The sequence below is a fragment of the Pezoporus wallicus genome, unplaced genomic scaffold, assembly GCF_028554395.1.
Source record: "Pezoporus wallicus isolate ANWC-B61680 ecotype Strahan unplaced genomic scaffold, APGP_CSIRO_Pwel_v1 contig_7553, whole genome shotgun sequence".
NCBI classification, from domain to species: domain Eukaryota; kingdom Metazoa; phylum Chordata; class Aves; order Psittaciformes; family Psittacidae; genus Pezoporus; species Pezoporus wallicus.
The window spans coordinates 88,293-113,811 of NW_026635101.1; the positions used below are offsets into that span (position 1 = coordinate 88,293).

Genomic DNA, 25,519 nt, shown 5'->3' on the forward strand with positions numbered 1-25,519 from the left:
GCCCTGCCGCGGCCTCACGGCCTCTCTGTTCCCAGAGCACGTGGAGCTGGTGAAGAGGACGATGGCCGGCGTGAAGCTCCCGAGCCTGGGCATCCCGGCCTGGGCCAGCCAGATCTCGGAGGACCAGTGGAAGGACGTGGTGCGGCGCACGCTGCAGGCCCGACACGGCCTCGGCGCTCCCAGGCCCGAGTGGAAGTGATGGGCACTCTGCGGCGCAGGGGCTCCCAACCTCGGCCCTCCCTCTGCCATGCAGCACCCGCTGCTTTGGAGCTGGGCATCGACAGGACCGGCCAACATCCACCTCCCAGGTTGTCCCACTTCCCTTCGTGCTTGTCCTTCCTGGTTCTGGCTGGCACGTAAGTTGCTGTGATGTCCTTGTGTTGGTTTCCTCTGCCTCCGAGGAGCCTGGCCATGGGTTTCTGTACCTTTGAGTGTGTGTGAGGAGGGAGGGGGCCTGGCTGACTTTGCCCAGGCTTCCTTGGGACAAACACTGGATTTGGAAGCCCTCTCCACACTTAAAGCCTGACCCCCCAGGCTGGGGGCTGTGTGTTGGAATAGCAGAGGTGGAGTCCAATGTTGTCTTTCCAAGAGATCAGTTTTATTTAGTTCTGTACATACAGGGACATCTGTACAAAATCCAACACTTTCATACTATGTAATGCTCTACTGAAAATAAAGTACACCATATGTACATATGAACTGTAAGCAGCTTAATACTTGTGTCCGGGGGTGGATGCAGTAGTTAGTTTTGCTTGTTCCCTTGGGAGGAGGGCGCCAGGTGAAGTGGAAGAGGCAGCTCCAGTTCTGTCCATTTGACTGACGTGGGGAGAGGCAGAGATGAGCAGCACTAATGCTAGAACCCAAAGGTTGAGTACGGGGCAGCCGCAGCGTGGCAGACACAGGTCTGCGCAGAGCAGTACACGTGGTGGGGAGGGCGAACACGTTCCCCCCTTTCTCACATGGTCCCCTTCTTAGGTGTCCAGGACACTGGAATGAATAGGCAGGAAACTAATGGTGATAAGCAGAAGTTCCCTGACCCAGAACAAGACACACAAAGCTATGAGAACATCGAAGCTGTACAGCATGTAGCCAGGACATGGACCCGTCCTGCCACGGCCCGTTCCTCTGGCCACAGGTCAGGGGCTGTCGGCAGAGACGGACCATCGGTAGGGCAGCGACAGCCTCTGTGCACCGCAACTCTGCTCCTTCTGCAGGCAGGGAAGAGCAGCTGCTGCCTAGCAGTGCGCAGGCTCCACGGAAAAGGAGGTGGTGGCTTGTAACGCAAGGCAAAGCACACAGATCGGGAAAGCCTGTACTGCCCCGGGAGGAAACCTGCCCAGCCCGAGCCCTGTTGCAGGGGACACTGAGCAGTCCCCTGTCCCTGCGGTGCCCGCCGCTCCTGTGTGCCATCCAGCATCACCCAGAGCACGTCTACATGCTGTGCCAGGCATGAGGTAATTGATTGGCAGCTGACCATGAGCTTGAACTAATGTTCAAAATAAGTAATAACCTCCCTGAGGTGTTTGGTAAGTCTCCTGATGAACTGGCCTGTTGTGCGAAGCGGAGGGGAGGTGGTGGGGCCCTGTGTGGCTGAGAGGGTGGTCTCGCGTGTCCTTGTGCTCGCCAGCTGCTCCCAAGAGGTGATGGCATGTTTACTGTGGGGAACTGAGAGGCAAAGGGGGCACGGGGTGCAGGATGCACGGGGGAAAACCAGCTTTGGTTGGGTCGGAGGAAAGATGTGCTGCACACCAGCAGTAAGAGTAGAGGGGACGAACCTCTGACCTGGGAATGGTTTACTGGTGAGGACAGAAGATAACACCAGGACCTTCTGCAACATCCCACAGTGCTGCAGAGCAGCATCAGACCAGCACTGACCCCCTAAGCTATTGCAAGCCCACTTAAGCTGATGTGTCAAGAAAGCAGGCGCAGCAGGTAAGAAGTGAGGAAGACTCCCTTTGCTATCACAAGCTGGCCCCTTTGAGGTGGCACCTTGGCCTGGCACTGAGTCTGCATCAAAAAAAGGTAGGGAGAAAGCTGGATAACAGTAGCACCCAAGTGTGCTCTAAAGGCTAAATTAGCACAAGAAGTCCCTGATGCACCGTACGATAACTAACAAGGGCCTCTTGCCACAGCAGGTGCCAGAGTGACAGGGCAAGGTGGACTCCTCTCAGAGCACCCATGGAAGCAGTTCAGCAGTAGCACCAAGCCATTGATCACAGAGAGGAGACAACTGAATACTCAGAAACTCAGCCTGGCCCCGTGATGTGTATCCATTGCTTCCACTAGTTTGCAGAAATTATTTTAGCAGCACAAGCTTCCTAGAAACCCTGGCCACTGCAGAGCAAAGGATGAGCTATAGCAATAAAGGGAGAGCTACAGGAGTATTTTAATTGAGCAGGTAGAGGAAGAAAGCAAAGTCAGTGGCTGACATCTGCTACAAAGCAGGAAGCTAATTCTGGGCCCACAATTAACCCAAGACACCGTGATGGAGACAAGTCAGTACGGACCAACACAAACAGCTGAAGGAATTCACTTTCCCACAGGAGAGCTTCTAAGGATGCTCTAAAGGGAGGGCTGCAATAGTATGTAGTGCTTGCACCCAGCTTTACTGGGGGTGGCAAAGCACTGAACCCCCACTCCACTGACAGGGGAACAGAACAAGGGGCTTGAAGCAAAAGAAAGGTGGAAGCAGACATCTCTGGTGTATGTAAGACCCTCCAGCTGCAGAGCTGCACCCCAAGGCAGGGCAGAGACGCAGCAGAGCCTCCCCAAAACTCTGCCCCATGCTCAGCTCAACCCCTGAGCACGGCAGGGCTTGGCTGCACAGGCAGCACAGGGCAGGCACGGCAGAGCCTTGGCACTTGGGGATCGCAGCAGCACGCTGAGCCACACGCGGTCACCTCTGGCCAATGCAGAGCCAGGGCAGTGGGGTCTGGCTTCCAGGCAGAGTAAGGATCAGGTGGCAGCTGGGAATGAAGCAGCTCCTACCCGGGCTGACACGATGGCAGGGCAGGCAGGCTCCCTTCACGCACACACACCCAAGGTGGAAAAGCAGAAGAAAGGAGGAAAAGCAGAAGGACATGACAGTGGTAAGATACAAGTTATAACGTAAACCCAGCTCTACCCTGGAGGGATGCAGATGGAGTGGAGGACAGGCACAGCTCACCATGTTCATTCCTTAGTTATACATGAGAACTGAGTGTGTTTCCGTGACCCCTGGGGGAAAGGGATGGGGCAGAGCTTCCCGAGCCAGCTCCTGAGCCTGTCAGATTGCCTCCTGGCTTGAGGTGAGGAACTCTTCTGCTCTCTTGTGGGCCTCCAGGGCTTTTATAGTGTAGACGTCCTGAGGAAGCTCAGATTTCCGGCGCAGCAAAACTTTATCCTTCTTAATGTCTTTCAGCATCTGCAGACAAACCAAAGGAGTCAGGAGTCAGCAGAAAACTCCTCCTCGCCTCCAGCCCCACCATGCTCTGCCTCCAGCTGCTCTGGGATATACTGGGCGACACCACAAGATGCTGTGGAACAGGCTGAGAGCCAAACACAGACCAAAAGGAGGTGGGAAGTCCCACTTGCACTTTTTTTCCAGAGCGGGAAGGTGAGATAAACCCCACTCTTCAGAGTACGAGTTGGTATCTAAAGATCAGGGATGAGAGTTGGGGCATTTCCCCTCAGAACACTTGGAAACTGGACCCTGGACTGACTGTTCTGGTCTGAGAGTAGCTGTGGAAGGCCCCATGTCACCTACACACCTGCACAGCTTCTGTCTCCACTGTTTTCTTCAGTAGCTGTATGTCCTCCGCAGTCGGGGTCTCCGTTTCCATACAGCAGACAGGAGGCAATGGTGGAGGTGCGTAATACATGGGGTACTGCAGACAACACAGACAGCTGGAGAATCAGCATGCCACCCAACACCAAGCCTTCTCCCCCAGCATCTTAACACAGCACAGCATACTTCTCTGGCACCCACAGAGATAGCAGTAGGTACACAGACAGGAAAGGAGCATCTTCTCCTACCCAGTGCAGGAGCCATGGCACCATGTGTGTACAGCCACAGCTGAGAGAGGAGTCCATACACATATAAACATGTACCTGCTCCCTATAAGGCATTACATGACCAGCACCCCCACGACCCTGTGTTTTGGGAGGGAGGGACCACCACTGCAGTTGCGTGCACAGGACTGAGATCAGGTGCTAGAGCCTGCTTTCACAAGCTGAGAAGGTAGGTCAAGACCCCCCACATTCTTGTCTCATTCATCTTAGGCCCTGCTGTTACCCACCTGGGGGTTCAGCCGTGCCAGCTCCTCTATTTTCTGCCACATTTCTTCTCGTTCCTTCATCCTGAACCTTCCCCTGCAGAGAGAGAGATAGCACAAAGTGTGAACTCCTGGGGAAAGTGCATCTTTCACTCACAGGAAAAGCAAGAGACAGCAGGAAAGTGCAGGCGAGGGGGAAGAGCTGCTCCGTCCTTCAGAGACTCTCAGTTTGCTTTTGACATCTTACCAAATCTGGTTATCTAGGAGAGCAAAATGTATAACCCTGATAAAAACCCAACACAAGGTTTTCTGAAGCATAATTGGTCAGAGAAGCACTGGAGAGAGGAAAAAATATCATCTTAACACAAGCAGAAAACATCTTTGTGGCCTTCCTTTGGACTCGCTCAAGCAGGTCCATGTCCCTCTTGTGTTGGGAGCCCCAGAGCTGAATGCAATCACCTTGTAGTGCTCAAGAACAACTGAACGTCTCCCAGAGCTCCCCACTGACCGGAAGGGTTAGTCCTGCTCCCCCCACTGCCACCTCTGTGGCCCCCTTGGCTCATCCAGGAGTGAGCAGCACTACTTTATGTCACTAAGTCAGCAGAAAAGAGACCTAGGGAAAGAAAATAGTTTCCTTCTTGCTTACTGAACTATCTCGGCTCACAAGGCACCAAAACCAGCACAAGGAAGCAGAAAAAGTGGAGCTTTTTCCTCTTTGCAGCATCATGGTACTGGTACTTGCTGAGCTCAGATTTTTATCCCCATCATTTGCTCTTTGAAATTCCAGGTATTTTCTCACCTTTATTACTGGGAAATTGAAAATGCAGTGTGCTCACCACAGCAAAGCTCTTTACAAAAGTGCTTCTGAAGCAGCAGGATTCCTCTGGCAAGAGCACAAACATCTCTGCAAAGCTGAGTATCTTCTACACTGCCATTTATTTCCTCATGACCCAGAAAACTCAGTCACTCTCTTCCAAACTACCTGCTCCAGCAGAACTAAGAGGGTTTTTATGAGGGCACGCATTTTACCTTTTCTCATCCCTCCACAGAGTTATTGGTGAGGGACCCTACTTTTTGACAGCATGATTTGCACCACCTTTCCATCTCCCCTCTGCCTACTGGCATCTACCATCTGTTACTGTACACCAAGGAGACTCCAACATGAGCTCAAGTTACTTGGCAAGAATCTCGTACTCACTTCTGCTTCTCTGCCTTGTATTGCTGCGTGCAATCATCAAAAAGCTTTTGGTTCATCTCCATGAACAGCTTCAGTGCATTGTATATCAGCCCATGGATTGTCCTGCAAAGAAATGGGGAAAGAAGAACAAGTCATGGTGGGGTCCTCCGGGTCGTCAGCCCTGAGTTAGCACCAGTAGTGCAGACAAGAGCTAACAGCAGCAGCAATTCACGTACTACAGCAATGTGACAAAAGGTTTTCACACATTGCCAGCTCTTAGCATGGGAAAACCCCCTCCACAAACACAGAAGAGTATGGCACAGGGGAAAAGAAACACAGAATAAAGAGAATACCACTGGGGCAGGTCTGCTCTACTGTGCTCAGACTAATGAATGCAAAAATACACGTTTATTTCTTGTATTTAAAAACTGAAAAGGATGCCAGAGACCTGCACAGGGCTGTTCTCAAGAGGGCTTTACCTAACCCAGCTCTAGTGCCTCCCACAGGTCACTTTGCACATACACAGTCACTGGTTTGGGCTGCCCTGCATTCGCTCATGAGCTTTGTCACTGAGCTGCTATAAACACAAACACTCAGCAGCCCCTGCAGAGGTGGGAACCAGCACAAAGAATACCAGAGAAGAAAAGCTGACTTTTGTCAGCAGTTTATAGATAGGTCCCACTGTGCATGAGCTCCCTCTGGTACAAGGACTCTCATGGGGAATAAAAAGCTGTCTCTGAAATACCTGACCCAGAGGCAACAGGTGAGAGATTCAGTGCGTGGAGCTCTGTGCCTCACCACCTCTACAGATGGAATAAAGAAAAGAGCTACAGCCCTGCTAGTTTTACACAGGCTGTCTGACCAAGTGTTGGAGTACAGGAGCCATGAGAAGGACGAGGACAATATGAATTATTCAACCTGGCCTAAAACGTGTTACTAGGGCTAAACCAAGGAGAAATAAGAGGAAAACACCTTCAGGACTTCTAGCATATCACTGGGAATGAGATAAGAAGGAAAGACAGAAACAGCAGAATCATGAACTTTGACTGGGGCAAGAAGGAAACAGAACTGGTGAAGGGTTTCAGACAAGAACATGAAAGTCCTTTTCTGAACTCTGATCAGAAGGGCCATCAACATTGACAATGTGTCACTGTGCATCTGTCTGCACACACATATGCATATTGTGCACACACACCACATATGTCTGCATGCATGTGCCTATCTGCAACATGTCTGCAACCCTGTCTTTGGTACCAGACTATCCTCCTAAGCTCTGGAGTTGCCCAGTCTCCCTAGAATTTACTATTGTCCATTTTTTCCCACCCTCTAGAATAGGGGACGATGACTTTATTCTTATTTTTGTAGTTTCTGCTGAAAGATTTTAGGATCTCAGCTGTGGGCTGAGTATTCTCAGCTAATTCATTAAAAGGAAGGGAGTTTTACAACTTGAATTAGCCAGGTAAGCAGTCAACTGAAGCAGCAGCCAGAAGAAAAGAAGTTGATGGGAGAACCATAAAGCAGGCTAGTATTGAGGAATCAGACATAGAGGGCAATGATTTGACATGGGACATGTGCCTGGTTAGTTCTGCTGTCTCCATTCTTCCTGTACTCAGGAAGTTAAGACACTACATTAGCCAAAGTCTCTGGTCATGGAGAACATATGGGTGATCCTTTGTTAACAAGCAGCCAGAAGTCAGCTGGAAAACTTCCTGCACACCTCCAAGAGACTGGCAGCATTAGTGACATGCAGGCATCAGACTCTGGGTAGACTCAATGGCCCCAAGGTAGATCACTGCAGGTCCTGACTCCTTGCAGAAACATGTCGATGAGGTCTGTGGTGGCACTTTTCCATGCTGATACTACTGACCCCTTGGTAGTAGGTCAAGGGATCCTGTATGCATGGCAGCAAGTGCCAGGGGACGCGGAAAGACCTACTTGTTCCAGTGACTCTTGGAGTTCTTGTAGAGTGCTGGAAACATGATCGGGAGGATTTTGGCTGCGTTATCGCTGATTAGGCTCATGATATATTCGTTGTTCCAGTAGTACAGTGCTCGCTCTGCCACCTGCAGTGGGAGAGAAAGCCAAACTTGGAGAGGCTCCTTCCAGTAACACTGGCGGCGCACAGGGAGACTGTGTGGTGCTGAGACCAGAGCTTGCCACCACCCAGGCAAGGAGCACCGATGACTTCAACACCCTTTACACAAGACTTGAGGACAGTAATGTTACCCACTCCATGTCCCAGCTCAGACTAGCTCCAAGTCTCCTTCATTTCCTCAGATTGTCCTCCGTAAAGCTCCATTCCTTCCGTTCCTCTCTGGCCTTCCCCACAGCAGTCTCTCTAGGCTCTCAAGCATGCTTCAGTCACCAGGCCCACAGTTCATCCCCTCATTGTAAGGTTGAAAACATGGAAAATCTTGGGGCAGCCACCCCGCTCTTAAGAGACAAACAAGTCTAACAAGTTTCCACATGGTGATAGATTCAACCACAGCTCTTCATATTTAACCACAAATCTGGGTAATGCAGACCACCAAGCTAATTCCTGCATTTAGCACTAGCTTGAGAATGGCTTAAAAACCAGGAAGAGGTTCCAGCTTTTAGATCTTGTTAAGCCTTTGTCTGCTAGATTAACACACAATCCACTCAGAGAAAACTCTCCCCACCAAGATGTTCAGACTTACCAAGAAGCCAGCTCCTATTTCTGTTCTCAGACAAGCTGCAGACACGGAGCCTCTTCAGCCTGACCATGAGGGGCACCTTTGGGGTTAATTTTCTTAGGCTGCAAAGTCTTTGCACCTTCTCTGGGGTTTTCAATCATGTTTTTTAAAGAGTTGGCAGCAGCTGAGGGCTGCTATCAAGTACAGGATGCCTCTCCTCCAGCCTTTACCCTACTTTATTTAAGCTCCTTAGCTCCCTACTGTAAGCCCTTCCACACCCAAAGGTCACGTTTGTCCTTTGGTTCCCATCACCACACCAGTAATCCACATCCAGCTGGTTTCTGTCAGGCTCCCCAGTCCTTTCCAGGAAACAGTGATCTTTTACATACACTAGACTGACCTCATTTTTGGCTTGTAAGCACAATTCTGTATTTCTCTGTACCAAAAGACAGGCTGAAGCCAGTGTGCCTCGCTGTGCAGTCACACTCACTCCAGGAGGGGGCTATGTCACTATTTCACACCCCAGCCATACCTGGGCCAGCCCTGTGTTTCACCAGCAAGCTATCTTCTTCTTGGACACCCTTCATGGCAACCAAAACCAGTGAGCCAAGAACACCTGCTAGGAGCTACTGCTGTCCTACCACCCTTGACATTTTAAGCCTTGACTACCAGCCACAGAGATTGTTTTAGCCTGGTACTACAGCCAGTCCCCTTCAGTGTGAACAAGGAAGAAGCAGACTCTGGCATTTCTTCAGTACACCTCACCCTTTGCAACCAGCACCAGAATAATACAACATAACTTCTCTACATTGGCTCTTTGGTTGGCCTCCTTCCAAAACTGCAGCCAGCTGGGTCTTACTGCAACATGATGACACTGGGTGGATCTCCTCTATGTCTGCTAGCCAAAACAGGAGGCAGACCACCTCTACTCCAGCTCCAGCTGCTGCAGTAGATGGTGCTGAAAAGCAGAGAGCAGCAGGAAGGGCTCCACCGATCCGCTTTGTTTTCTCTTTGGATGAGCTTGCTCTGTGGTTGTGGTGAGGATTCTCACCGCTTTCCACCACATGTCACCCCAATACTCACCCTGCTTACACCTCCATGATCCACAAAGACAAGCCCAAAAGCTGTGGTGGCACCCTCGCATGCAAAGTGGGTTATAAGCCGGTGCCCTGTCCCCTCCCTGAGCTGCGACTCACCTGGAAGTGTGGGCTGGAGACACACTTGGCCAACTGCCTGAACAAGGGCTCCATGACTTTCACAAACTCAGATGGCTCAATCACATCCAAGATCTCCTCCAGCTCATTCAGGAACATCACCTCCTTGGGGCTGTGAGTTTTTGGCCAGAACTTCAGCAAGCCCACGATCACCTCAATGAAGGATACAGAGACAGTGTTAGAGGCTGACAGTTAACACCAGCTGTGAAATACAGTTTTAAGGGTCTGGTCGCAACATCAGAAGGAAGCAAATTACAGATGAGACTTTCTCAGGAAGTCATGGTGGGGTTACCAGGGAAGAAAGAAGAGAAAAACCCAAACTCTGCCATGTTAACCAGCACTGCACAGGCTGCTATGATTCTGTACTACAATCACAAAGCTTAGAACCACCTTTTTCCCCCAAAGACAGCTTAGCATGGAAGGCTCAAACCAGAGTGGGATGGCTGATGGAAGAGAGCAACTAATAAAATTGGAAACACTATGGAGAAGGTCACTGAAGAATCCTTATTCAACACACTGCAGAGTTGGGTAGGAGCTGCTCTTTCAAACTCTGTGTACTCCGGCAACCTGATCCTGAAGCCAGCACTCAAGAGGAAGTTTAGAGCAGTGGAGGGACAGCAGTGGGCAATGCAACAGCAAGATTAAACACATCTTGAGCATTACTTTGCCACCAACTCCAGGCTTCTCAGCCAACAGTTTGGTACCCTCAGAGTTTGCCATTACTCAGGTCTGCCGTTCAGACAGCTGCAGTGACTCAGACATCATTTCTCCTACAGCTAAGGCGGTGCGAGGTGTGTCGAGTCTTTCTCTGCCACTACTGAGCACATCTGAGGCCTTGCTCACCTGGCAGTCACTCAGATTGCTGTTAACCAAGAGCTACCACGTCAAGCCTTGCTGAGCAAGCTCCTGGGAGGCCCACTCAAAGCAAGCATGGACCTAGTGAGTGATCTGGCCTCTTTCCATTTATTCAAAACCTTCACAAGCAGGATGTTTCAACAGGACACAACCTGTGGCAATACAGCCTTGACACGTCTGGTTGGGACTCAACACAACACCCACTGAAACTGGGTCACCCCACTGCTTTCCACAGCATCAAACCAGGTCTGGGTCTCTAATTCAGGGGCCACTGGCCCATTACCCAGAAAGCAGTGACAACCTATGGGGCTTAATTGTTTCAATAGGCTGAAAAGTGAATCCTAGAAGTATTGACAGATTTCTCTGTCTCTCTTCTCCTTCACCCTACAGAAAGTGCTTTGGCAGGAGGCTTTGGGCTGGATGTCAGCCATAGGAAGTACTCAGCATGATCAGGAAGCTACTCTATGCAGTTTATTTCAGAGCAGGCTTCTGGGAACACAGGAAATGGAGGACTCACATTTAAAGGAAAAGCTGGGAGCTCCGCTTCAGCACTGCGCAGAGCTGAAGAGCCAGAAAGCTGGCAACAGTTGACCAGCTTCCTCCGAGCACCGCCAGGCTCACCACCAGCACGCACATTTCAGCCAGGGAACAGAACGACCTCAGCTAGTGTTACTCATGAGAAGGCTCACACTTTCTGGTGCTCCCTCATACAGTGACACAAGCATGTGTTCTTTGGCCATCTGCTGTTTTGAGGCTGTGAAGCTCAGCACTGTAGAAGACATTTCCTGGCCTGCAGTGGGTGGAGAAACACTCGTCTCCTGCTTGCACCCTCTGCCAAGCTGCCACATAGCCTGGTTAACGCTGCAGGTCTGGGCTAACTGGAATATGTGAGCTCCCCATCGACACTGCTCACACATTTTGGATCCGTCTGTTACCCAGCACTGCATCCTGAAGGCCAATGCATCTATAAGGAGTCTTAACACTGTGGAGGAAACAAACTGATGCAAGAGCAGGGAGGAGAATACTTTCATCAAGGAACGGTGGCTTGTCTGGGACCTTTGTGTCCCAGGTTCCTAACCTCATCCCCACAGTGAACTATCAGAGTGAACTATCACTGTTTCAGGGCCCCCACAAGCTCATGCTGGTTCCATCAGATACCACACGGCCATGTGTTTTGTCTCTGCAGCATCTGTCACGAGCTGAAAGCTCTGCCCTGGAAGGACAGCTTGGTATAGTGTTCCTTCTGCTACACCAAGATCCGAAGCACAAAGGAAGACTATAGCCCACCTTCCTGAAGCTTTCAGACTTGCACATAAGCAGCATGGCCCCTTCTGCTTGTACAGTACAAGGCAAACCCAGTAAACAACCCAGCTGACTCTCAGTTTCTTCAGCCTTTTTTCACCCTTGCTGTAGTCTAAAGAAGCAGAAAAGCTTTTGGGGTTTGACTGACACAGAAAGGTTAAGCGAGGTTACTCACTGGCTCTGTCAGGCTGCTGTCTTTCTCCAAGAACTGTACAACACAGTACGCCAACTGTAGGAAGCAAACATGGCAAGATTAATCTCAGGTACACTTGGGAAACTCTAAAGTGCCACCACCACCCTAGGCTGAAAGTCACATTATGTCCTTCACAGTGTGCGTGACGAGTGCAGTTGCAGCTCTGAATCCAGTTCTGATGGCAAGTGAAGGCTTTAAGCCCAAGCAGGCAGAGCCTGAGCTCAGGACATCCATGCAGCATAAAGAATAAAACTTAAGCCACCTAGAGAAGCCCCCAGCTAATACATTCAAATGTCAGCACAGCTGCAAAAAGGGGAAGGGACAAACCTGACTATCAGAAAGACCTGCTGCATAAAAACAAGGCTGGATGAGCAGACATCACTGCTCAGTACCCACACTTTTCAATTCCTAGCCTGAGTCCTGATCTTCTCTTCTATTATGTACTCCAAATTGCAATCAATTAATCTATCAGTCTTGCAGCCCAGCACATGGATTTCTGTTCATATCTCAGTGGTGACTAACAGCTGACACACCACACACTGATGACTGCAGCTCACAATTTCAACTCACGTTTCAGCGGGGCCCCAGTATTTCACAAAATTCCAGCATGGAAAGGCAAAGCAGGGCACAGCAATAAGTCAGCAGGAAATGGCAGGATACCCTTCTATCAGCCAGTGGCAAAAAGCACACGTGTGGCCAGGGCACCACAAGGCTGGGACAAACCGTCACAGACAGGAACTAATGCAGAGCCCAAAACATCTCACAGCAAGCGCTTTGTACACCAGTCATGCAGCCCAGTAAATCACAGAACCACAGAATCAACGAGGTTGGAAAAGACCTTTAGGATCATGCAGTCCAACCATTCCCCAGCACTGCCAAGGCCACCACTAACCCATGGCACTGGGGACCTCATCTACACAGTCTGTGAACACTTCAAAGGACGGTGATTCCAGCACTGCCCTGGGCAGCCTGTTCCAATGCCTGACTGCCCTTTGGGGAAGAAATTGTTCCCAATATCCAGTCTAAACCTCCCCTGGTGCAGATTGAGGCTGTTTCCTCTTGTCCTATCCTTTGCTCCTTGAGAGAAGAGACTGACCCCCATCTCACTACAACCTCAATTCAGGTAACTGCAGAGAGTGAAAAGGTCCCCCCAGAGCCTTCCCCAGCCCTGACGGACACCACTAGTGACTGGTCACCAAGTAGATGTAATGCCATTTACCACATTTCAGGCTTGGCCATCCAGCCAGTTTCCAGCCCACTGAAGAACACACCTATCCAGGCCATGAGCAGCCAGTTTCTCTAGAAGACCACTGGGAGACAGTGTCAAATACTTTACTTAATTCCAAATAGACAATGTGCACAGCCATTCTCTCATAACCAGGTGCATCACCTTATTGTAGAAGATCCGAAAATAGCTATAAGCAAGCCTGAACAACAGCTTCTGAAGGATATAACTTGAAGCACTTCTCACCTGTGGGTGGTAAACACTGAGAGACTTCACCTTGTGCAGGGGTAACAAGACTCTGATGAGGAACATCTTGTGCTCTTCCTTCAGAGGCAAAGCAAACCCATTGATTATACTGAGAAAAAACAAGAGTCTCATTAACAAACCTTACCCAGCAAAAACACAGTATCTTTAACCTCAAAAGAATCAGTGGCTTGCCCTAGCTTTCACTAGTCACTTGGAGAAACCACCCACCAGAAGCATGGTCACTGGGGCCCAAGCTGCACACCATGCTCAGCCGGAGTTTACTTTATAGAACAGTGACAAAGAATTAAACAAGCTTTTCATCGTGTATTGAGACTTAGACATGGACAAAGGATGCAAGGATTCTCAAGATAAGGAAGTCATGCAACAAGAGGACCAGATTTCTTTCTCAAACCACTGCAGGCCTTCCTCCTGTCAATAAGGTTTATTACCCGAGAAACAGACAAATGGCTGTGAAAGAAAACTGCTAGAGAAGCCTCTCAGGGTCATGAATTAGCCCAAACAAGAACATGTAGGTTACTGGCAAGACTAAACACACACTCAGTGTCCTTACCTAATGGACTTCCATAGAAGTATAAAACCAGTGAGGGTATTTCTGCCCAAATGACCACCATGACTCCCAGAGACCACTCCTCAAACCCACAGTGCCTGCACCATGGCCTTATCTTCCCAGATTACATAGGCAATGAGGAAACTGGGTGAGCATTGCATGGAATTGTGATGAATATGTCTATAATAAAGGTATAGAAGCTGTAAACTGTCTCTTCTCAGTGTGCATGAGAGGTGGAGCAATCCTCCATGCTCACAGTACTGCATCTGAGGAGAAGGCTACCACACTTCCCAACAGGCTGGAGAGTATTTCTGCTCTGTGCTGTGTCGGACTGATATCCCCTGGAAGAGGTGGCTCCTCTTCAGCAAGGGCTGCTGAAAGAAGGCACTGCCAGCTCATGCTGCACACTGGGCTGGGAGATCACTCACTGTGGGGCCTTTGGGACTTCCAGAAGCACTCTTACCTTCCCAGGATCTCCAGCAGTTCTGCAATCCCATTGTGGTGCTCTGTTTCATAGATGAACCTAAAGAACAGAGAATGAGATGTCACCGCCAAATGCTGCATACAGTTTGATGAGCAAAAGGAGAGAAAACCACAGGAGGTGGGGAGGTTCCTAGCAAATTAACAGAACTCCAGGACAACAGGGCAAGGTGTAAGGGAGAGAAGCAAATAAATTCATGGCCCCAGATCAGCTAAAGCTCACACATCCCAACACATGCTCTGTGTGCACTGAAGACAGTGATATCACATCCCTTCTGCTCTTAAAGTAGTGTGACATAACTGAGTCACTTTGCTAATCACAGTATGGATCAGAGACACACAGCCTAGTGCCCCAAATTTTCCTCCCTGATTGTCCCACTCACTCACTAGGCCAGTGACACTACAAGACATCTCACCTGTAAAATATATTGTTGATCTGCCGCCTCACATACGCTCGCAGACCCAGGAACTTCCCATAGATCCTGTGCAGAATAGTCTTTAGGAAGTCGCGTTCTCTGGGGTCTTCACTGTCAAAGAGATCCAGCAGCTGTGGAGAGAGAAATTCAGTCCATGTGTGCCTGCTGCCAGCCTGCACAAAACTAACAGCAACACAAGCTGGAATCACCAGTGGCACCGTGATGGCCTGCACACTCTACAAACCTGTGTCCCCCCAAGGTTTCCCCTGCAAGGCCCCAGCGCCCCCCTCCATCTGGACAATGAGAGATGAGTTCCAGTGACTACAGCTCAACCACACTTGCCCTGCACAGAGAATTCTGGCTGCTCGGTCAAGACTAAACAAAGGGAGAAAGAAAACCCACATCACCAAGCACCTGCTGACGAAGCTGGACTGTCTGAACACCACCTGGACCAAAACCTGCTGCGTGTCCTTCATAAAGGTGGTGCACAGGGGCAGGGGCAAGGACTACTTACAGACAGTACAAACTTCTGGTCGATGTATTTCTTGGCTACGTTTGGTTGAAAATCAGGTGATTCCAGGAACCGGAGGAAGAACTCATACACCAGCTATGGAGAGAAGGAAAGATCACTCAGAAATGCCCCCATCCTCTCACCAATGTTTACTTCAGGTTTTAAAGGTTTTCCTTCTCCTTAAGGATGTGGGAAAAGGACAGGAAGCCTGAATGGGAGCACAGAAAACACAGGAACCCATTTCCTCACTCAGTGGGATCAACTCAGCTGCCCTTGCTCTGATGGTGGCTCATAACTGCTCCAGGGCTTGGAGCAACCTGGTCTAGTGGAAGGTGGTCCTGCCCATGCAGGGTGTTGGAACTGGATGAGCTTTATGGTCCCTTTCAACCCAAACCATTCCAAGATTCTATGATTCCCTGTCTTTTCTGGTCAAATGTTTGCCCCCAGTTAACACAACTGAATTACAGAAGCATATAGGAGATGTTAGGAGGTGCAAGCACAGGCTTTGCTGTGGCACTAAGCAGTCCTCTTCCTCCATGTGCCTCCCATGGAGCTGGGCAAGGAGAGGACCATTGAAGCAGACAGGGATGCTATCTCCACTGCTACTGAAGCCCAGAAGAAGACTCTTGAGCCTTCAGGAGGGACATTGCTGTTGCTGGGAACTGCTTCTCACACAAGCAATACAGCACAGCTCCCTCCCTCTCAGGTCACTCCCAGCCTACCTCAGGGCCACGTGGAACTACAGCCATCTGCAGGTGAACGTGGCACACAGCCATCAGCCTGTTTCCAGGACACCCCTGCTGCCTGCATTGCCTACAAGCCACCTCTGACCCATGGGTGTCAGGCCTGGCCTCTCCTGGTCCCCACAGCAGGACCCCTTGCAGGCACCAGCACTACGTGTACTCTTGACTCCCTGGAGATACCATCCACCAGATGTCTACCCCCACTCCTCTTCCTCCTCACCTGCAGGTGTGGCCAGGCAGCCTCTAGTGTAGGCTCATCTTCCTCAGGGTCAAACTCCGCGCCTGTGGGATTGGATGATGGCGGGAGCGTCCGGAAGAGGTTCACTGAAAACTGAGGTGTGTGAAAAGGTGTGTCAGTAACAGCCCTGCACCCCACAGTGGTGCTTCCCATAGCTAATTCTCCACTGCAGAGCAACAGACTGTGATCTGCCATAGCTGTGCCCAAAGACAGACCCCTCTCTAGAGGCAGCAGGGTTACAGTCTGCATATGAACTCTGCAACGAGAGAGAGCTTCCACCTCCCTTGACACCAGACAGCGTCACCCTCTACCCTCTGCTTCTTCTTCTGTGGCTGGGCAGATGATAAGGAATGCGTAGAACTGGGGTCAGACTTCTCCCTGACAAATCCCTATCTCTTCCTCCCACCCAAGCTTCTGGACAGTCCCCATTTCTTTGACAGACACACACAGCAGCCCCATGTCCTACCATGATAACAGCTTCAGGATAGATGGCCTCAGTGACAACATCACGGTTGTGAGTGATGTATTCTACCATCTCGTTGAGACCTGCTCGCTTCACCTCCTTGAACTTCAGGTCACTGAGGGGGTCAGAAATGAAGTCAAAAAGCACGCAGCACTGCCGCAGCTTCTGAATGAAAAGCTCTTCTCGTTCATGTGGAGGAGCATCTGTCAGAGAGAGCAGGAATGCCTTGGAGATACGGAGAACATCTTCCTGGTTTGCCCAGGTACCAGTGTGGTTTCCTCCCTGCCCTGCATTCCCCCCTTCCCTGTCACAGTCCCCCTTGAGCTGGTGGGAGGAGGCAGAAGCAGTGTTATCCCTGCTACGGAGATGGGACAGTGGAGACAGAGGGATTGCAAGGCCTCTGGAGCAACTATCCCATAAGGCAATATCAAACATGCTAACCGTTTCTGATCTGATAAGCACTGATCCCTTTGCAGTACAAGGTGCACTGGAGAAAGAACTCAACTAGCTCCCGTCGCAGACCAGGGACACCCATGCCCTACACCTCAGGCACAAAGGGAGCAGGACAGAGCACACTGCAGGCTAACCCTCTTCCCAGAGAGCAGCCCAGAAGAGAGGGGCCAAGGTAGCAGAGGCCCTATATTAACAGCATTCTCTTTTTGATATGTTGCCATTGGGAACTACGCACTGCTAAGGCCAGTCAGGTAAACAACCTTTTGCTTGCAGAGTGGCTGCTGAGCTGTGAGGCAGCTGCTCTTCCAAAAAGGCCTGCCTGTTTCTGTGGGCAATGTCAGCAAAGGGTCTGGCTGAGTGACTGCTGAAAATGCTTTCTCCTTGTTCACACTTAAGTCATGTTTAATTGCACCATTATGTAGACTAACTGCTAATGTTGGGTAATTGCCTGAAGGTGGACAAGTTCAACAGCACTACCATAATTTGCAATGGAAACACCAGGAGGAGGAGAAGTCCTGGTCCTCTCCAGGGAACAGGTGGATGTAGAAACAAGAGACTGCACAAGGGTCTCTGCACTTCACCACCTTCCTACACAACCTGCTGAAGAACCTGAGGCAATCCTAAGCACATATTAACACAAGGGTTTAAATCAGTTCAAATGGGAAGGTAAACAGTGAAGTTCACAATGAACATTCTCCTTTCCTTTGAGGCTATCCATCATTGATCCTCAACCCACTGCCAAGCCAAGCAGCTTTCCCAGAGCATCCTGGCTGCACTGCTGGCAGGACACTGGCAAGGTCACATTGGGAAGAGCTGTCACACCACCAAACTCTGCCTGGAGCAGGTGTAGCTTGCCATGCAGGTCAACCCCACCGGGCAGCTTCCTTACCTTTAAGGGCTGGGAGCTTTTGGAGTTCCCGGTTTTTGCTCAGATTGAAGCGGGAAGAGCTGTGCCTGCGCTCCTTCTTCACAATCTGGGGTCCCCCGGAGTACTTGATCTTATTCAGCTGGGTTGGGGGGGGAGCGCTGTTACTGGGCCGCTTATTTGAAGCTGGCGGCTGCTGCTGCTGCTGCTGCTGCTGTTCCTGAGAAGAGAATAAAACAACCCATAAGCTTTCAGCTACAAGCCTCATGAGCCATCAGACACCGTCAGCATCGTGCACTGAAGAAACCAGGCACGTTTTCCGCTGCTGCACTTGCAGTTTGGGGCATCTCATCCGCTCCTGTAGGGCTCCTGACCCGCTGGTTCCATTTGTATCATACCTGCAAAGGGAACATTGGGTTTACTCATGGCTGTGAGGCATCACAAAGACACCAGAGCTTCATGGCACGGCGGCTTCTAGGGATATGGACAGCAAATCCATGCCTTGCAATGCGTGACAGGTGTTTGTTGTCACAAAATAAAAGCAGAAATAAGAACTTTCTGTGGCCCAAACAGAAAAGTCAGGGTATTGCTGACCCCGATCACAGCACTGTCCAGTCCACAGCAAGCAAGCTCTGAAAACTAGCGAGATGCTCCTTATCCTTGTGCAGGAAACCACCTGGGAAAATCAAAGGAGCATGCAGTACAGAGCAGACAGGATGGTCCTGGGAAGGCAACAGTGAATACCGCTAAAATCACTGCTGCACTCATAGATCAGGAGCCTACAAACCACACAGGCCATATCCAAAGCTTAGGCTTTCCCAACCCACCCTAGCTGCTCCCTCCATTTCCACCTTGTCTCAGCCCTGCTGCTGTCTGGACTTAGTTTGCTTTTTCCACATCAGCCCTTCAGAAACACCTTCTTGTTTCCAGCAGAAACTCAAGCTAGCGTTTGCTTAGCTTAGCTCTGTTCTGACCTCGCTGAAGCTCTGCTGGTTCCAGTTCCACCTGGCCCAAAATGGCTCAGTAACCAACACAACTCATGGAAAACTTAATGTGGAAGAGGGCAACAACCCACAAGGATGCCTATAGCAGAGGGCTTAGCTGCAGACAGCACTCAGCCTACGCTGGCTCTGCTGTGTGAGCCCAGCAGCGCTCCCTTCCTCAGCTCTGCCACATCCTTCCCACTGGTGCACAAAGCCAAGGAGCTGCAAGGTGAACCTATTTAGGACACAACAGGGACAGTGCGATGGATGGGGAGCAGAAGTGGTGAAATCCTTGGCCATCACTTTTCCCTTCCCCCATGAACTCCCAGCTGCCACATACAGCACAGCAGTACAAACACACCCCTTGAGAACACCAATTTTGAGGGAGAGCACCAGCAGTGCAGAAGCTCATTAGAGCTCTCCTCCAAATGAGATATAACCAGTCTCCTCCTGTGAGCAGCAGCTGAGCTGCAGCTTGCCCTGCACAGTCCTTACCCTGCGCTGAGGCCTGATGATTTCCAAAGACGTGAAGCACAGCACCACAGTGCAGGAGTTACTGTACCCACAGCATGCAGGGAGACAGCAAGGTAGGAATAGGGAAAGCTGCCTACAAGGAGACACTGTGCAAAGACTCCCTGTGCAAAACAGTGCCCAACACAAAACACCAATTATTTTGTCAAGCCCTTACTTTGAACCAGAAATCAGAAACATTTCTGTTCTGGTCTGGCTTTGCTTGAAGGAAATCTTAAGAAGTTCTGCTTCATACTCAGCTCCAAGCCAAGGCTGGGGGAGATAAGAAGATTTGAACTCTCTTCAGTTTAGATTTGATCTGATTTCTTTCATGGAGCAGCATTGTTCCACAATGAGGAGAGAACAAGATGAGGTTGTGATGTCAGACAAAGGAGGCCCAGGATACAAATTGGAGGCAAGATATCCTGAACAGTGGTCTCAACTCAGTTAAGCCAGGCTGAATCCTTTCTGACAACCTGCCAAGAACGAGTTGTTCATTCCTCACCCCGATGGTTGGGTATCAGGGCAATGTGAGACGCTCAGATGCTGCACACATGCTTTTTGGGAGGTTAGTCCTCTACATAGTCTCCTTCCACAGGGAATAAAAGCAAACTCTGAATGATGAGAAAAGATGGTACAGAGGGAAACAAAAGATGCACAGCAGCCTCATGGGGAACACTGATGGAACCAGGACACATGGGTGATTGAAGCTGTCAGGATATGCCTGTGCACTCCCCACACACCTAGAAAAGCCACAGGCAGAGTTCCGAGTATGGTGTGTGTATTGTGTATCTCAGGCTAACAGGCTGTGGCCACACTGCCTTCACCGGGGCTCTAGAAAAGTCCTTGCCACCAGCTTCTACAGCTTTCAACAGCTGAAGGCATGAAGAGAGACCAAGCACATCTTCAGGTTTAGCTGCTATAGAACTACTCAAGAAACAGAAATACACATGCAAAAATCACACAACTGAGTTTGCTAGAGAAAATCCAGTGATGGGGGAGGGCTGCCGTGCTCAGAGGCATTCAGGTCACTTCTATATGGACTTTCTAACATCAGGCTGAACACGTGCTTTCAAGAGGTGCCTCCTGTGGCAGGCCTGCTCTTCTGCCCTCCTACCTTAGCTTCATGAATCCAGAGAGGTTCATTTTGAGCTTCCTAACACTTTCTCCCCTGAAGTCTCCATCCCTGAGAACACAGGGTTGTTTCTAGAATGGAAAGCTTTTCTCTTAACGCACAGCTATCAACCCCACAGACTGCCTCCCTGACACCAACACCAGGTGACCACTCCATGGCTGCAGCACACCAACCTGATGAGGCTCAGCGCCCTCCCGACAGGCAGGGCTCAGGCCCACCTCCTCACAGCAAGGCTTGGGAGAACACAGTTTGCCCGTGAAGAGCTGCCCAGAGAACAGAGCAGCAGCCCCACCTCACCTGCCGCAGTGGAGCAGCGACTCCTGCCTCCAGCCCCAGTCACAACCACGTTCAAACACCCCCAAGCAGAGGCTCCCTGGCTCCACAGTGCTTCCTCCCCACTGGTCCCCACCACCTCTCCTTCCCTTGCTAGGAACTTGCCGGCACATGTCAATGAGCCCCAGGCCCTGGGCTTGCTCTGTGTCATTTCTCTTCACCCTGGGCTCCCAGGAACAGAGACTCTCTTCCCCCCCCTCAGCCACCCTGAGCTGTGCCAGCCTCTCCTCTGCTCTCCTGCCCGTGTATGACCTCACCTTTGCAGGCTCTCCTCCCACAGCTGGGTGCATCGCCACTGGGAAAGCCCTTCTGCCTCACTGGTCCCTTGAGCATCCCCCGCTTGCTGAGCTCCTCAGCCCAGATCTGCTCTCAGCTCCTCCTCCTCCTCCTCAGATGACTCTTCCCTTCCCATCCCTCAAGTCAGTACCTGCTCTCTTTGTCTGCTGTTACACAGCGCCCTATTAAAAGCCAGCTCTGCCTCACAAGTAACATCAACACACTGTAACGCCTGTCTCTGAATAATGAATTTCAGGTACCGCAGTAACAAGCCCCATGGAGATATCTGCAAAACACGTAATACAGCAGCTCAGTGAAAAGGAGCACCCTCTCCCAGAGCTGCAGATCTCATCAGCAAGGCTCCAAGCTGCCCTCCAGGCTGCAGCGCAACTCCTCTTCACTGCTGCTGCTAATCCCTGCTCCCACTTCCAGGTCATTAACTCTCCTCCCCACCCAGCTGCCTCTCCCAGGCTTTTTGGTCAGGAAGAGTAACTCTTTCTCATCCTCTCATTCAATCTGCCTTGGTCTCTGATATCATTCCTTTTCTTTCTCCTTAAACAGACACTCAGGAAATCTCTCCATTCATATTTTCATCATTTTCCAGAGGGAATGAACTAAACAAACCTTTTTATTTCCCATCCCCTGCTTTCATGATTTCCTCCCCTGCTCCTGTCTCTTCCTGAGTAAACTGCCCCCACCCACCTTCCCCTCCAAAGCCAAGCTCTGCTGGCTTTTCACCTCAGACAGCTTCACCCTAAGATGGGCATCTAAAAGAGCACTACGCTACCCCTGTACTTAGGAGGGAATTCGAACACTTGCCTTCCCTCATGGGGATGCAGCTGCTTTTGAACATATCTGCCCTTCCAGATCAGCTCCACTAAAAGCTCCTTCAGTGCAGAGAACAAAGCACTCTGCTTAAGGGTTTCTGGACTGGCTCCGAGCCTGTTCATCTCCCTCAGCCATAGGGAGATCCCCATAGGAGGTCTCTGTCTGCTCCACTTGCTCAGGTGTGTCAGACCAGAGCTGCTCTTCAACAAACGACTCATTCCACCAGCCAGACAACTTGCCTGCAAAACAAGTCACAGCTTTCTGGACCAAGATAAATTAGGGCTCCAAGGAGCAGAGAGGAAAGTGCATACTGGAAAAGGGCTGCTCAAATGCTGTTCTCCTGCTGCAAGCCCATTAAGCACCTACTGTGATCTGAAGAAAAAAGACAATTCCCTTTGGTGCACACAACTTTCACCCTAAAAGGGGCAACCAACCAACCATAACTCCATGGAGGAATTTACAGGGCACAAAACTCTCACAATGGCATCAGAGGCATCCAGGCTAGGCTCAGCCCATCAACCCCACCAGGCAACACCACTCCTGGTGCTTCATGAGTCAAACCACCTCCTGCTTCTGACACACAGAAGGAGTCTCTCTCTCAGCACACATTACCTAATTCCTCACAGTCCCCCAATGTGAAAGTCAAAATACCTTTCTGTTCTTCCTGAAGAGCAGGAAAATCGCATTCAAACTGGCATACATTTCTTCTTATCAAGCAAAGAGCTCTCTTCCATTCTGCAGCAGAGCAGTCCAGAGACAGGAAAGCACCCAGAGAAAACAAACTTCACTGCAAGCTCAAGAGGGAAAGGGAGAAGAGACCAGTGGCAGTGCACCCTGCAGAGGTGGCTCCTTTCTGCTCTGCTCTCTGTTCCTATGATCAAAGGAGACCCAGCTTTCCATCTTAAAGAAGGGCTGGATTTTCTTTGGAGTATGAGGAAGTGGCTGCATATGTTTTGTGGGAGGGAAGGTTAGACGCATCACTTCTAAGTCTCTCCTGCGCCCAGGCATGACCAGACATTACGTGCCATCTCAGGTCGCAGAAGGAAGCTTGTAGCCTGCACTACTCTTTCTTTCTTACTGCATCACTTGCAATCAGGAGAGCAGCGCCACAGCCCGGTGCTGATTTGGATGGGGTCATCACTGCTCTGCTCTCTCAAAAGCTATCCATCACCCTTGCACTGCAAGCCCTAGGCGTCCCTTCCTCTCCCCAGAGCTGTGAGCTCAGCAGCCAAAGAGTGCCAAATAAATACAAGGTAAGCCTGACCCCAGGATGCCAATGGAGGAGTCCTCTCACTTCCTCAGAGCTGGCAGACAGCTCTCCCAGCAAGCTGTTTTCAGCTGTACACACAAAATAAAATGGGCAGAGGCCAAAATCAGGACGGGATGTAAAAGCAGGATCTGCAAAACTGTTGCCTGCTCCAAGGCAAGCAAACTCAGCTTCTCATTTCTTGCTGGCCATGTGGCAGGTTTGCCAAAAGCATAGCTTAGACCCTGAAACCAAGTAGCTGGTAGCAGGGACATCTTCTGAGGCTCTGAAACACAAGCCTGTGCTTTGAAGGAGACTCTAAAATAACCATTTATTGACAACAACCACCCCACTGATCTACAGATTTAGTCTTACATGTCTCTTATCCTCAGTCCTCCACATTACAAATGCCACGTGTTGCAGACAAGACTGGAGCACAGAGGCTTGAATGGACACAGAAGTGGCATAGCTCATTTGCCAAACTGTAGTATTAATAAATGACACACACACACACGCAAGCTCCCTTGGACACACGTATAACACTCTTCAGAGCCAAGTCTCAAAAATCCACAACCACGCTGGTTTTGAGTGCTGGACATACTCAAATCTACCAGAAAAGTTCTATTTACCCACATTTTGTTAATTCTAATCACAGCATATCATGTTATCACATTCTGCTGATGCTATTCTAACACATCCAGCTTGGCAACATCAAACCGGGAGTGAGACTCTGCACAGCTGGGAATACAGACTGTGCCTTCTTGTGAGTAATGTGCTCAGCAACAAGGCTGTTCTATCAAAGAGCCATTTCATCTCCAGCAGTTTACCTCTATACTTTCACGTGTCCTACCCATTCCTTCCTAATATCACTCCCCCAGAAAACAATTCAGAAGAACATGTTCCTTTTCTATTGCTCCTCATGAACTCCCACTCTGACACAAGGTGTCAACAGTTTACTGTGCTTTGCTCTGACAGGAGCAAGGAAGATGATCCCTGTCTGTCAGGCTTCTTCCTTCTTGATAACCGTGGCTCTTTCCGCTCCGCAGCCACCTCTGTCACCCTCTGCACACCTCTGTGAGCGGTGCTCACCATCAGCTCCATGCCAAACCTCTTTGTGCAGGGCTGCAGGGCATGAGACTCATCTTGTCTTCCATAGCCATCATTTCCTTTGGGACAAGTTCCAAGGGGAACTAACTTCATCTTAACTTTAGTCTTGGCCACCGTTTTCTCTGCGTCCTTACAATCCCAGTGACACACTATGTGCTACAACAGCACGAAGCAGTTAGAACGGAAGATGTTATTCCTCCTCACGCACACTGCTGCACCCGATGAGAAAGCCTTACCTCTTCGGAATTCTCTGCCCCTCCATCCTTCCCGCCACCGCTGCTGCCGGCCTTTGTGCTGCTTTTGGTAGACTTCGGGGACTCCTGAAACGACGAGAAGACGTTCAGAGAACATTTCACCTTGTGCAGAATCACGGCGGCTCTTTGCAGAGTTCAGCGGCGCGCTGCCACAGGCCCACCCCACCCCTGCAGGCAGCCCAGCTCCGGGCCCTCCTCCCCTCAGAAGGGTAATGACTGAACCACTGCCCGCCCCGATGGCCCCCGGGTGACAGGGCCCCCGCGCCCGCCCAGCCCTTCCCCGGGGCTGCCCGCAAGGTGCACGGACACCGCCAGGGCCGCAGCGGGCGAGCGTGGCCCGGCCCGCACCGAGCGGCGGCTGCGGTAGATCCGCGGGGCCGGGGCGCGGGTGTGGCCGTACCTCGCGCACCGGGGGCATCGCCGCGCTGCGCCCGCTGGGATCACGGAAAGGAAAGGGGGGGGGGGACGGGACGGGACGGACGGGGGGACGAGTGTCACCGGTACCGACGCGCGCCCCCGCCGCCCTCCTGCACCACCCGCCCCGCCCGTCCCGCGCGCCCCCGCCCCCTGCCGGCCGCAGCCCCGCGCGCGCGCGCGTCCCCGCCCGAGGGTCCGCGCCGAGGGATATAGGCCGCGGGCAGGGAGGGCAGCGGGAGCGCGCAAGCGGGCACCGGGTCAACGCCCGACGGGAGGGACGGAGGGGGGCACACCCGCCGCCCAGCGCAGCCCTGCCCATCCCGCCCCGCCGCACCTTCTCCTTCTTCAGCTTGCAGGGCATGATGAGCGCTGGGCCCCGGCCGCTCCGCGCCCCGCCGCCGCCGCCGCCTGCGCCCGGGCCCGGCCGCAGCGCCCCGCTCCCATTGGGCCAGCCGCGCCGCTCTGCCTATCAACAGCCGCCGCTGCCGCCGTGCGGCGCTGACGCAGAGCAGCGGGTTTCTCCCATTGGCAGAGCCGCGCGCGGAACGCCCCCCGCGGGGCGGTGCAAGGCGGG

The 25,519-nt window shown here is 51.3% G+C and overlaps 2 protein-coding genes across 4 annotated transcripts in view; one reads left to right on the forward strand and one right to left on the reverse strand.

The window, feature by feature from the left end:
* Positions 1-25,519, forward strand: part of MEA1 (male-enhanced antigen 1) — a 215,945-nt gene that overhangs the window by 527 nt on the left and 189,899 nt on the right. The window contains exon 3 of one of the 2 annotated variants that reach the window (XR_008971424.1): positions 36-263. Coding sequence is in view for 1 of the 2 variants with exons in the window: in XM_057402989.1 (XP_057258972.1) it covers positions 36-199 (164 nt within the window). In the remaining variant the exon portion in view is untranslated. Of the gene's footprint in view, positions 1-35; positions 700-25,519 lie in introns of those variants that run through there. The other variant, XM_057402989.1, reaches the window with a different exon arrangement.
* On the reverse strand, positions 577-25,419 carry PPP2R5D (protein phosphatase 2 regulatory subunit B'delta). 2 transcript variants are annotated; one of them, XM_057402822.1, is made up of 16 exons: positions 25,280-25,419; positions 24,511-24,594; positions 17,881-18,070; positions 16,542-16,741; positions 16,058-16,168; positions 15,098-15,190; positions 14,584-14,714; positions 14,151-14,210; positions 13,120-13,228; positions 11,631-11,684; positions 9,281-9,451; positions 7,366-7,493; positions 5,452-5,553; positions 4,278-4,350; positions 3,750-3,866; positions 577-3,403 (listed from the first exon to the last, which is right to left on the reverse strand). In XM_057402822.1, the coding sequence occupies exons 1-16, from the start codon at positions 25,304-25,306 to the stop codon at positions 3,266-3,268; spliced, it is 1,788 nt and encodes a 595-aa protein (XP_057258805.1). In that variant the 5' UTR covers positions 25,307-25,419; the 3' UTR covers positions 577-3,265. The 2 variants fall into 2 exon arrangements, with proteins under 2 accessions (XP_057258805.1, XP_057258796.1); XM_057402813.1 differs by having other exon boundaries at positions 17,881-18,076.

Bases quoted from the DNA above. Each gene is read 5' to 3' on its own strand.
- PPP2R5D (XM_057402813.1), bottom strand. From the start codon at position 25,306: ATGCCCTGCAAGCTGAAGAAGGAGAAG. The intron at 13,229-14,150 runs GTAAGAGTGCTT...GTTTTTTCTCAG, and splicing joins CTGCTGGAGATCCTGGGAAG to TATAATCAATGGGTTTGCTT. The intron at 9,452-11,630 runs GTGAGTAACCTC...TCCTTCATTGAG, and splicing joins ACAGCAGCCTGACAGAGCCA to GTGATCGTGGGCTTGCTGAA.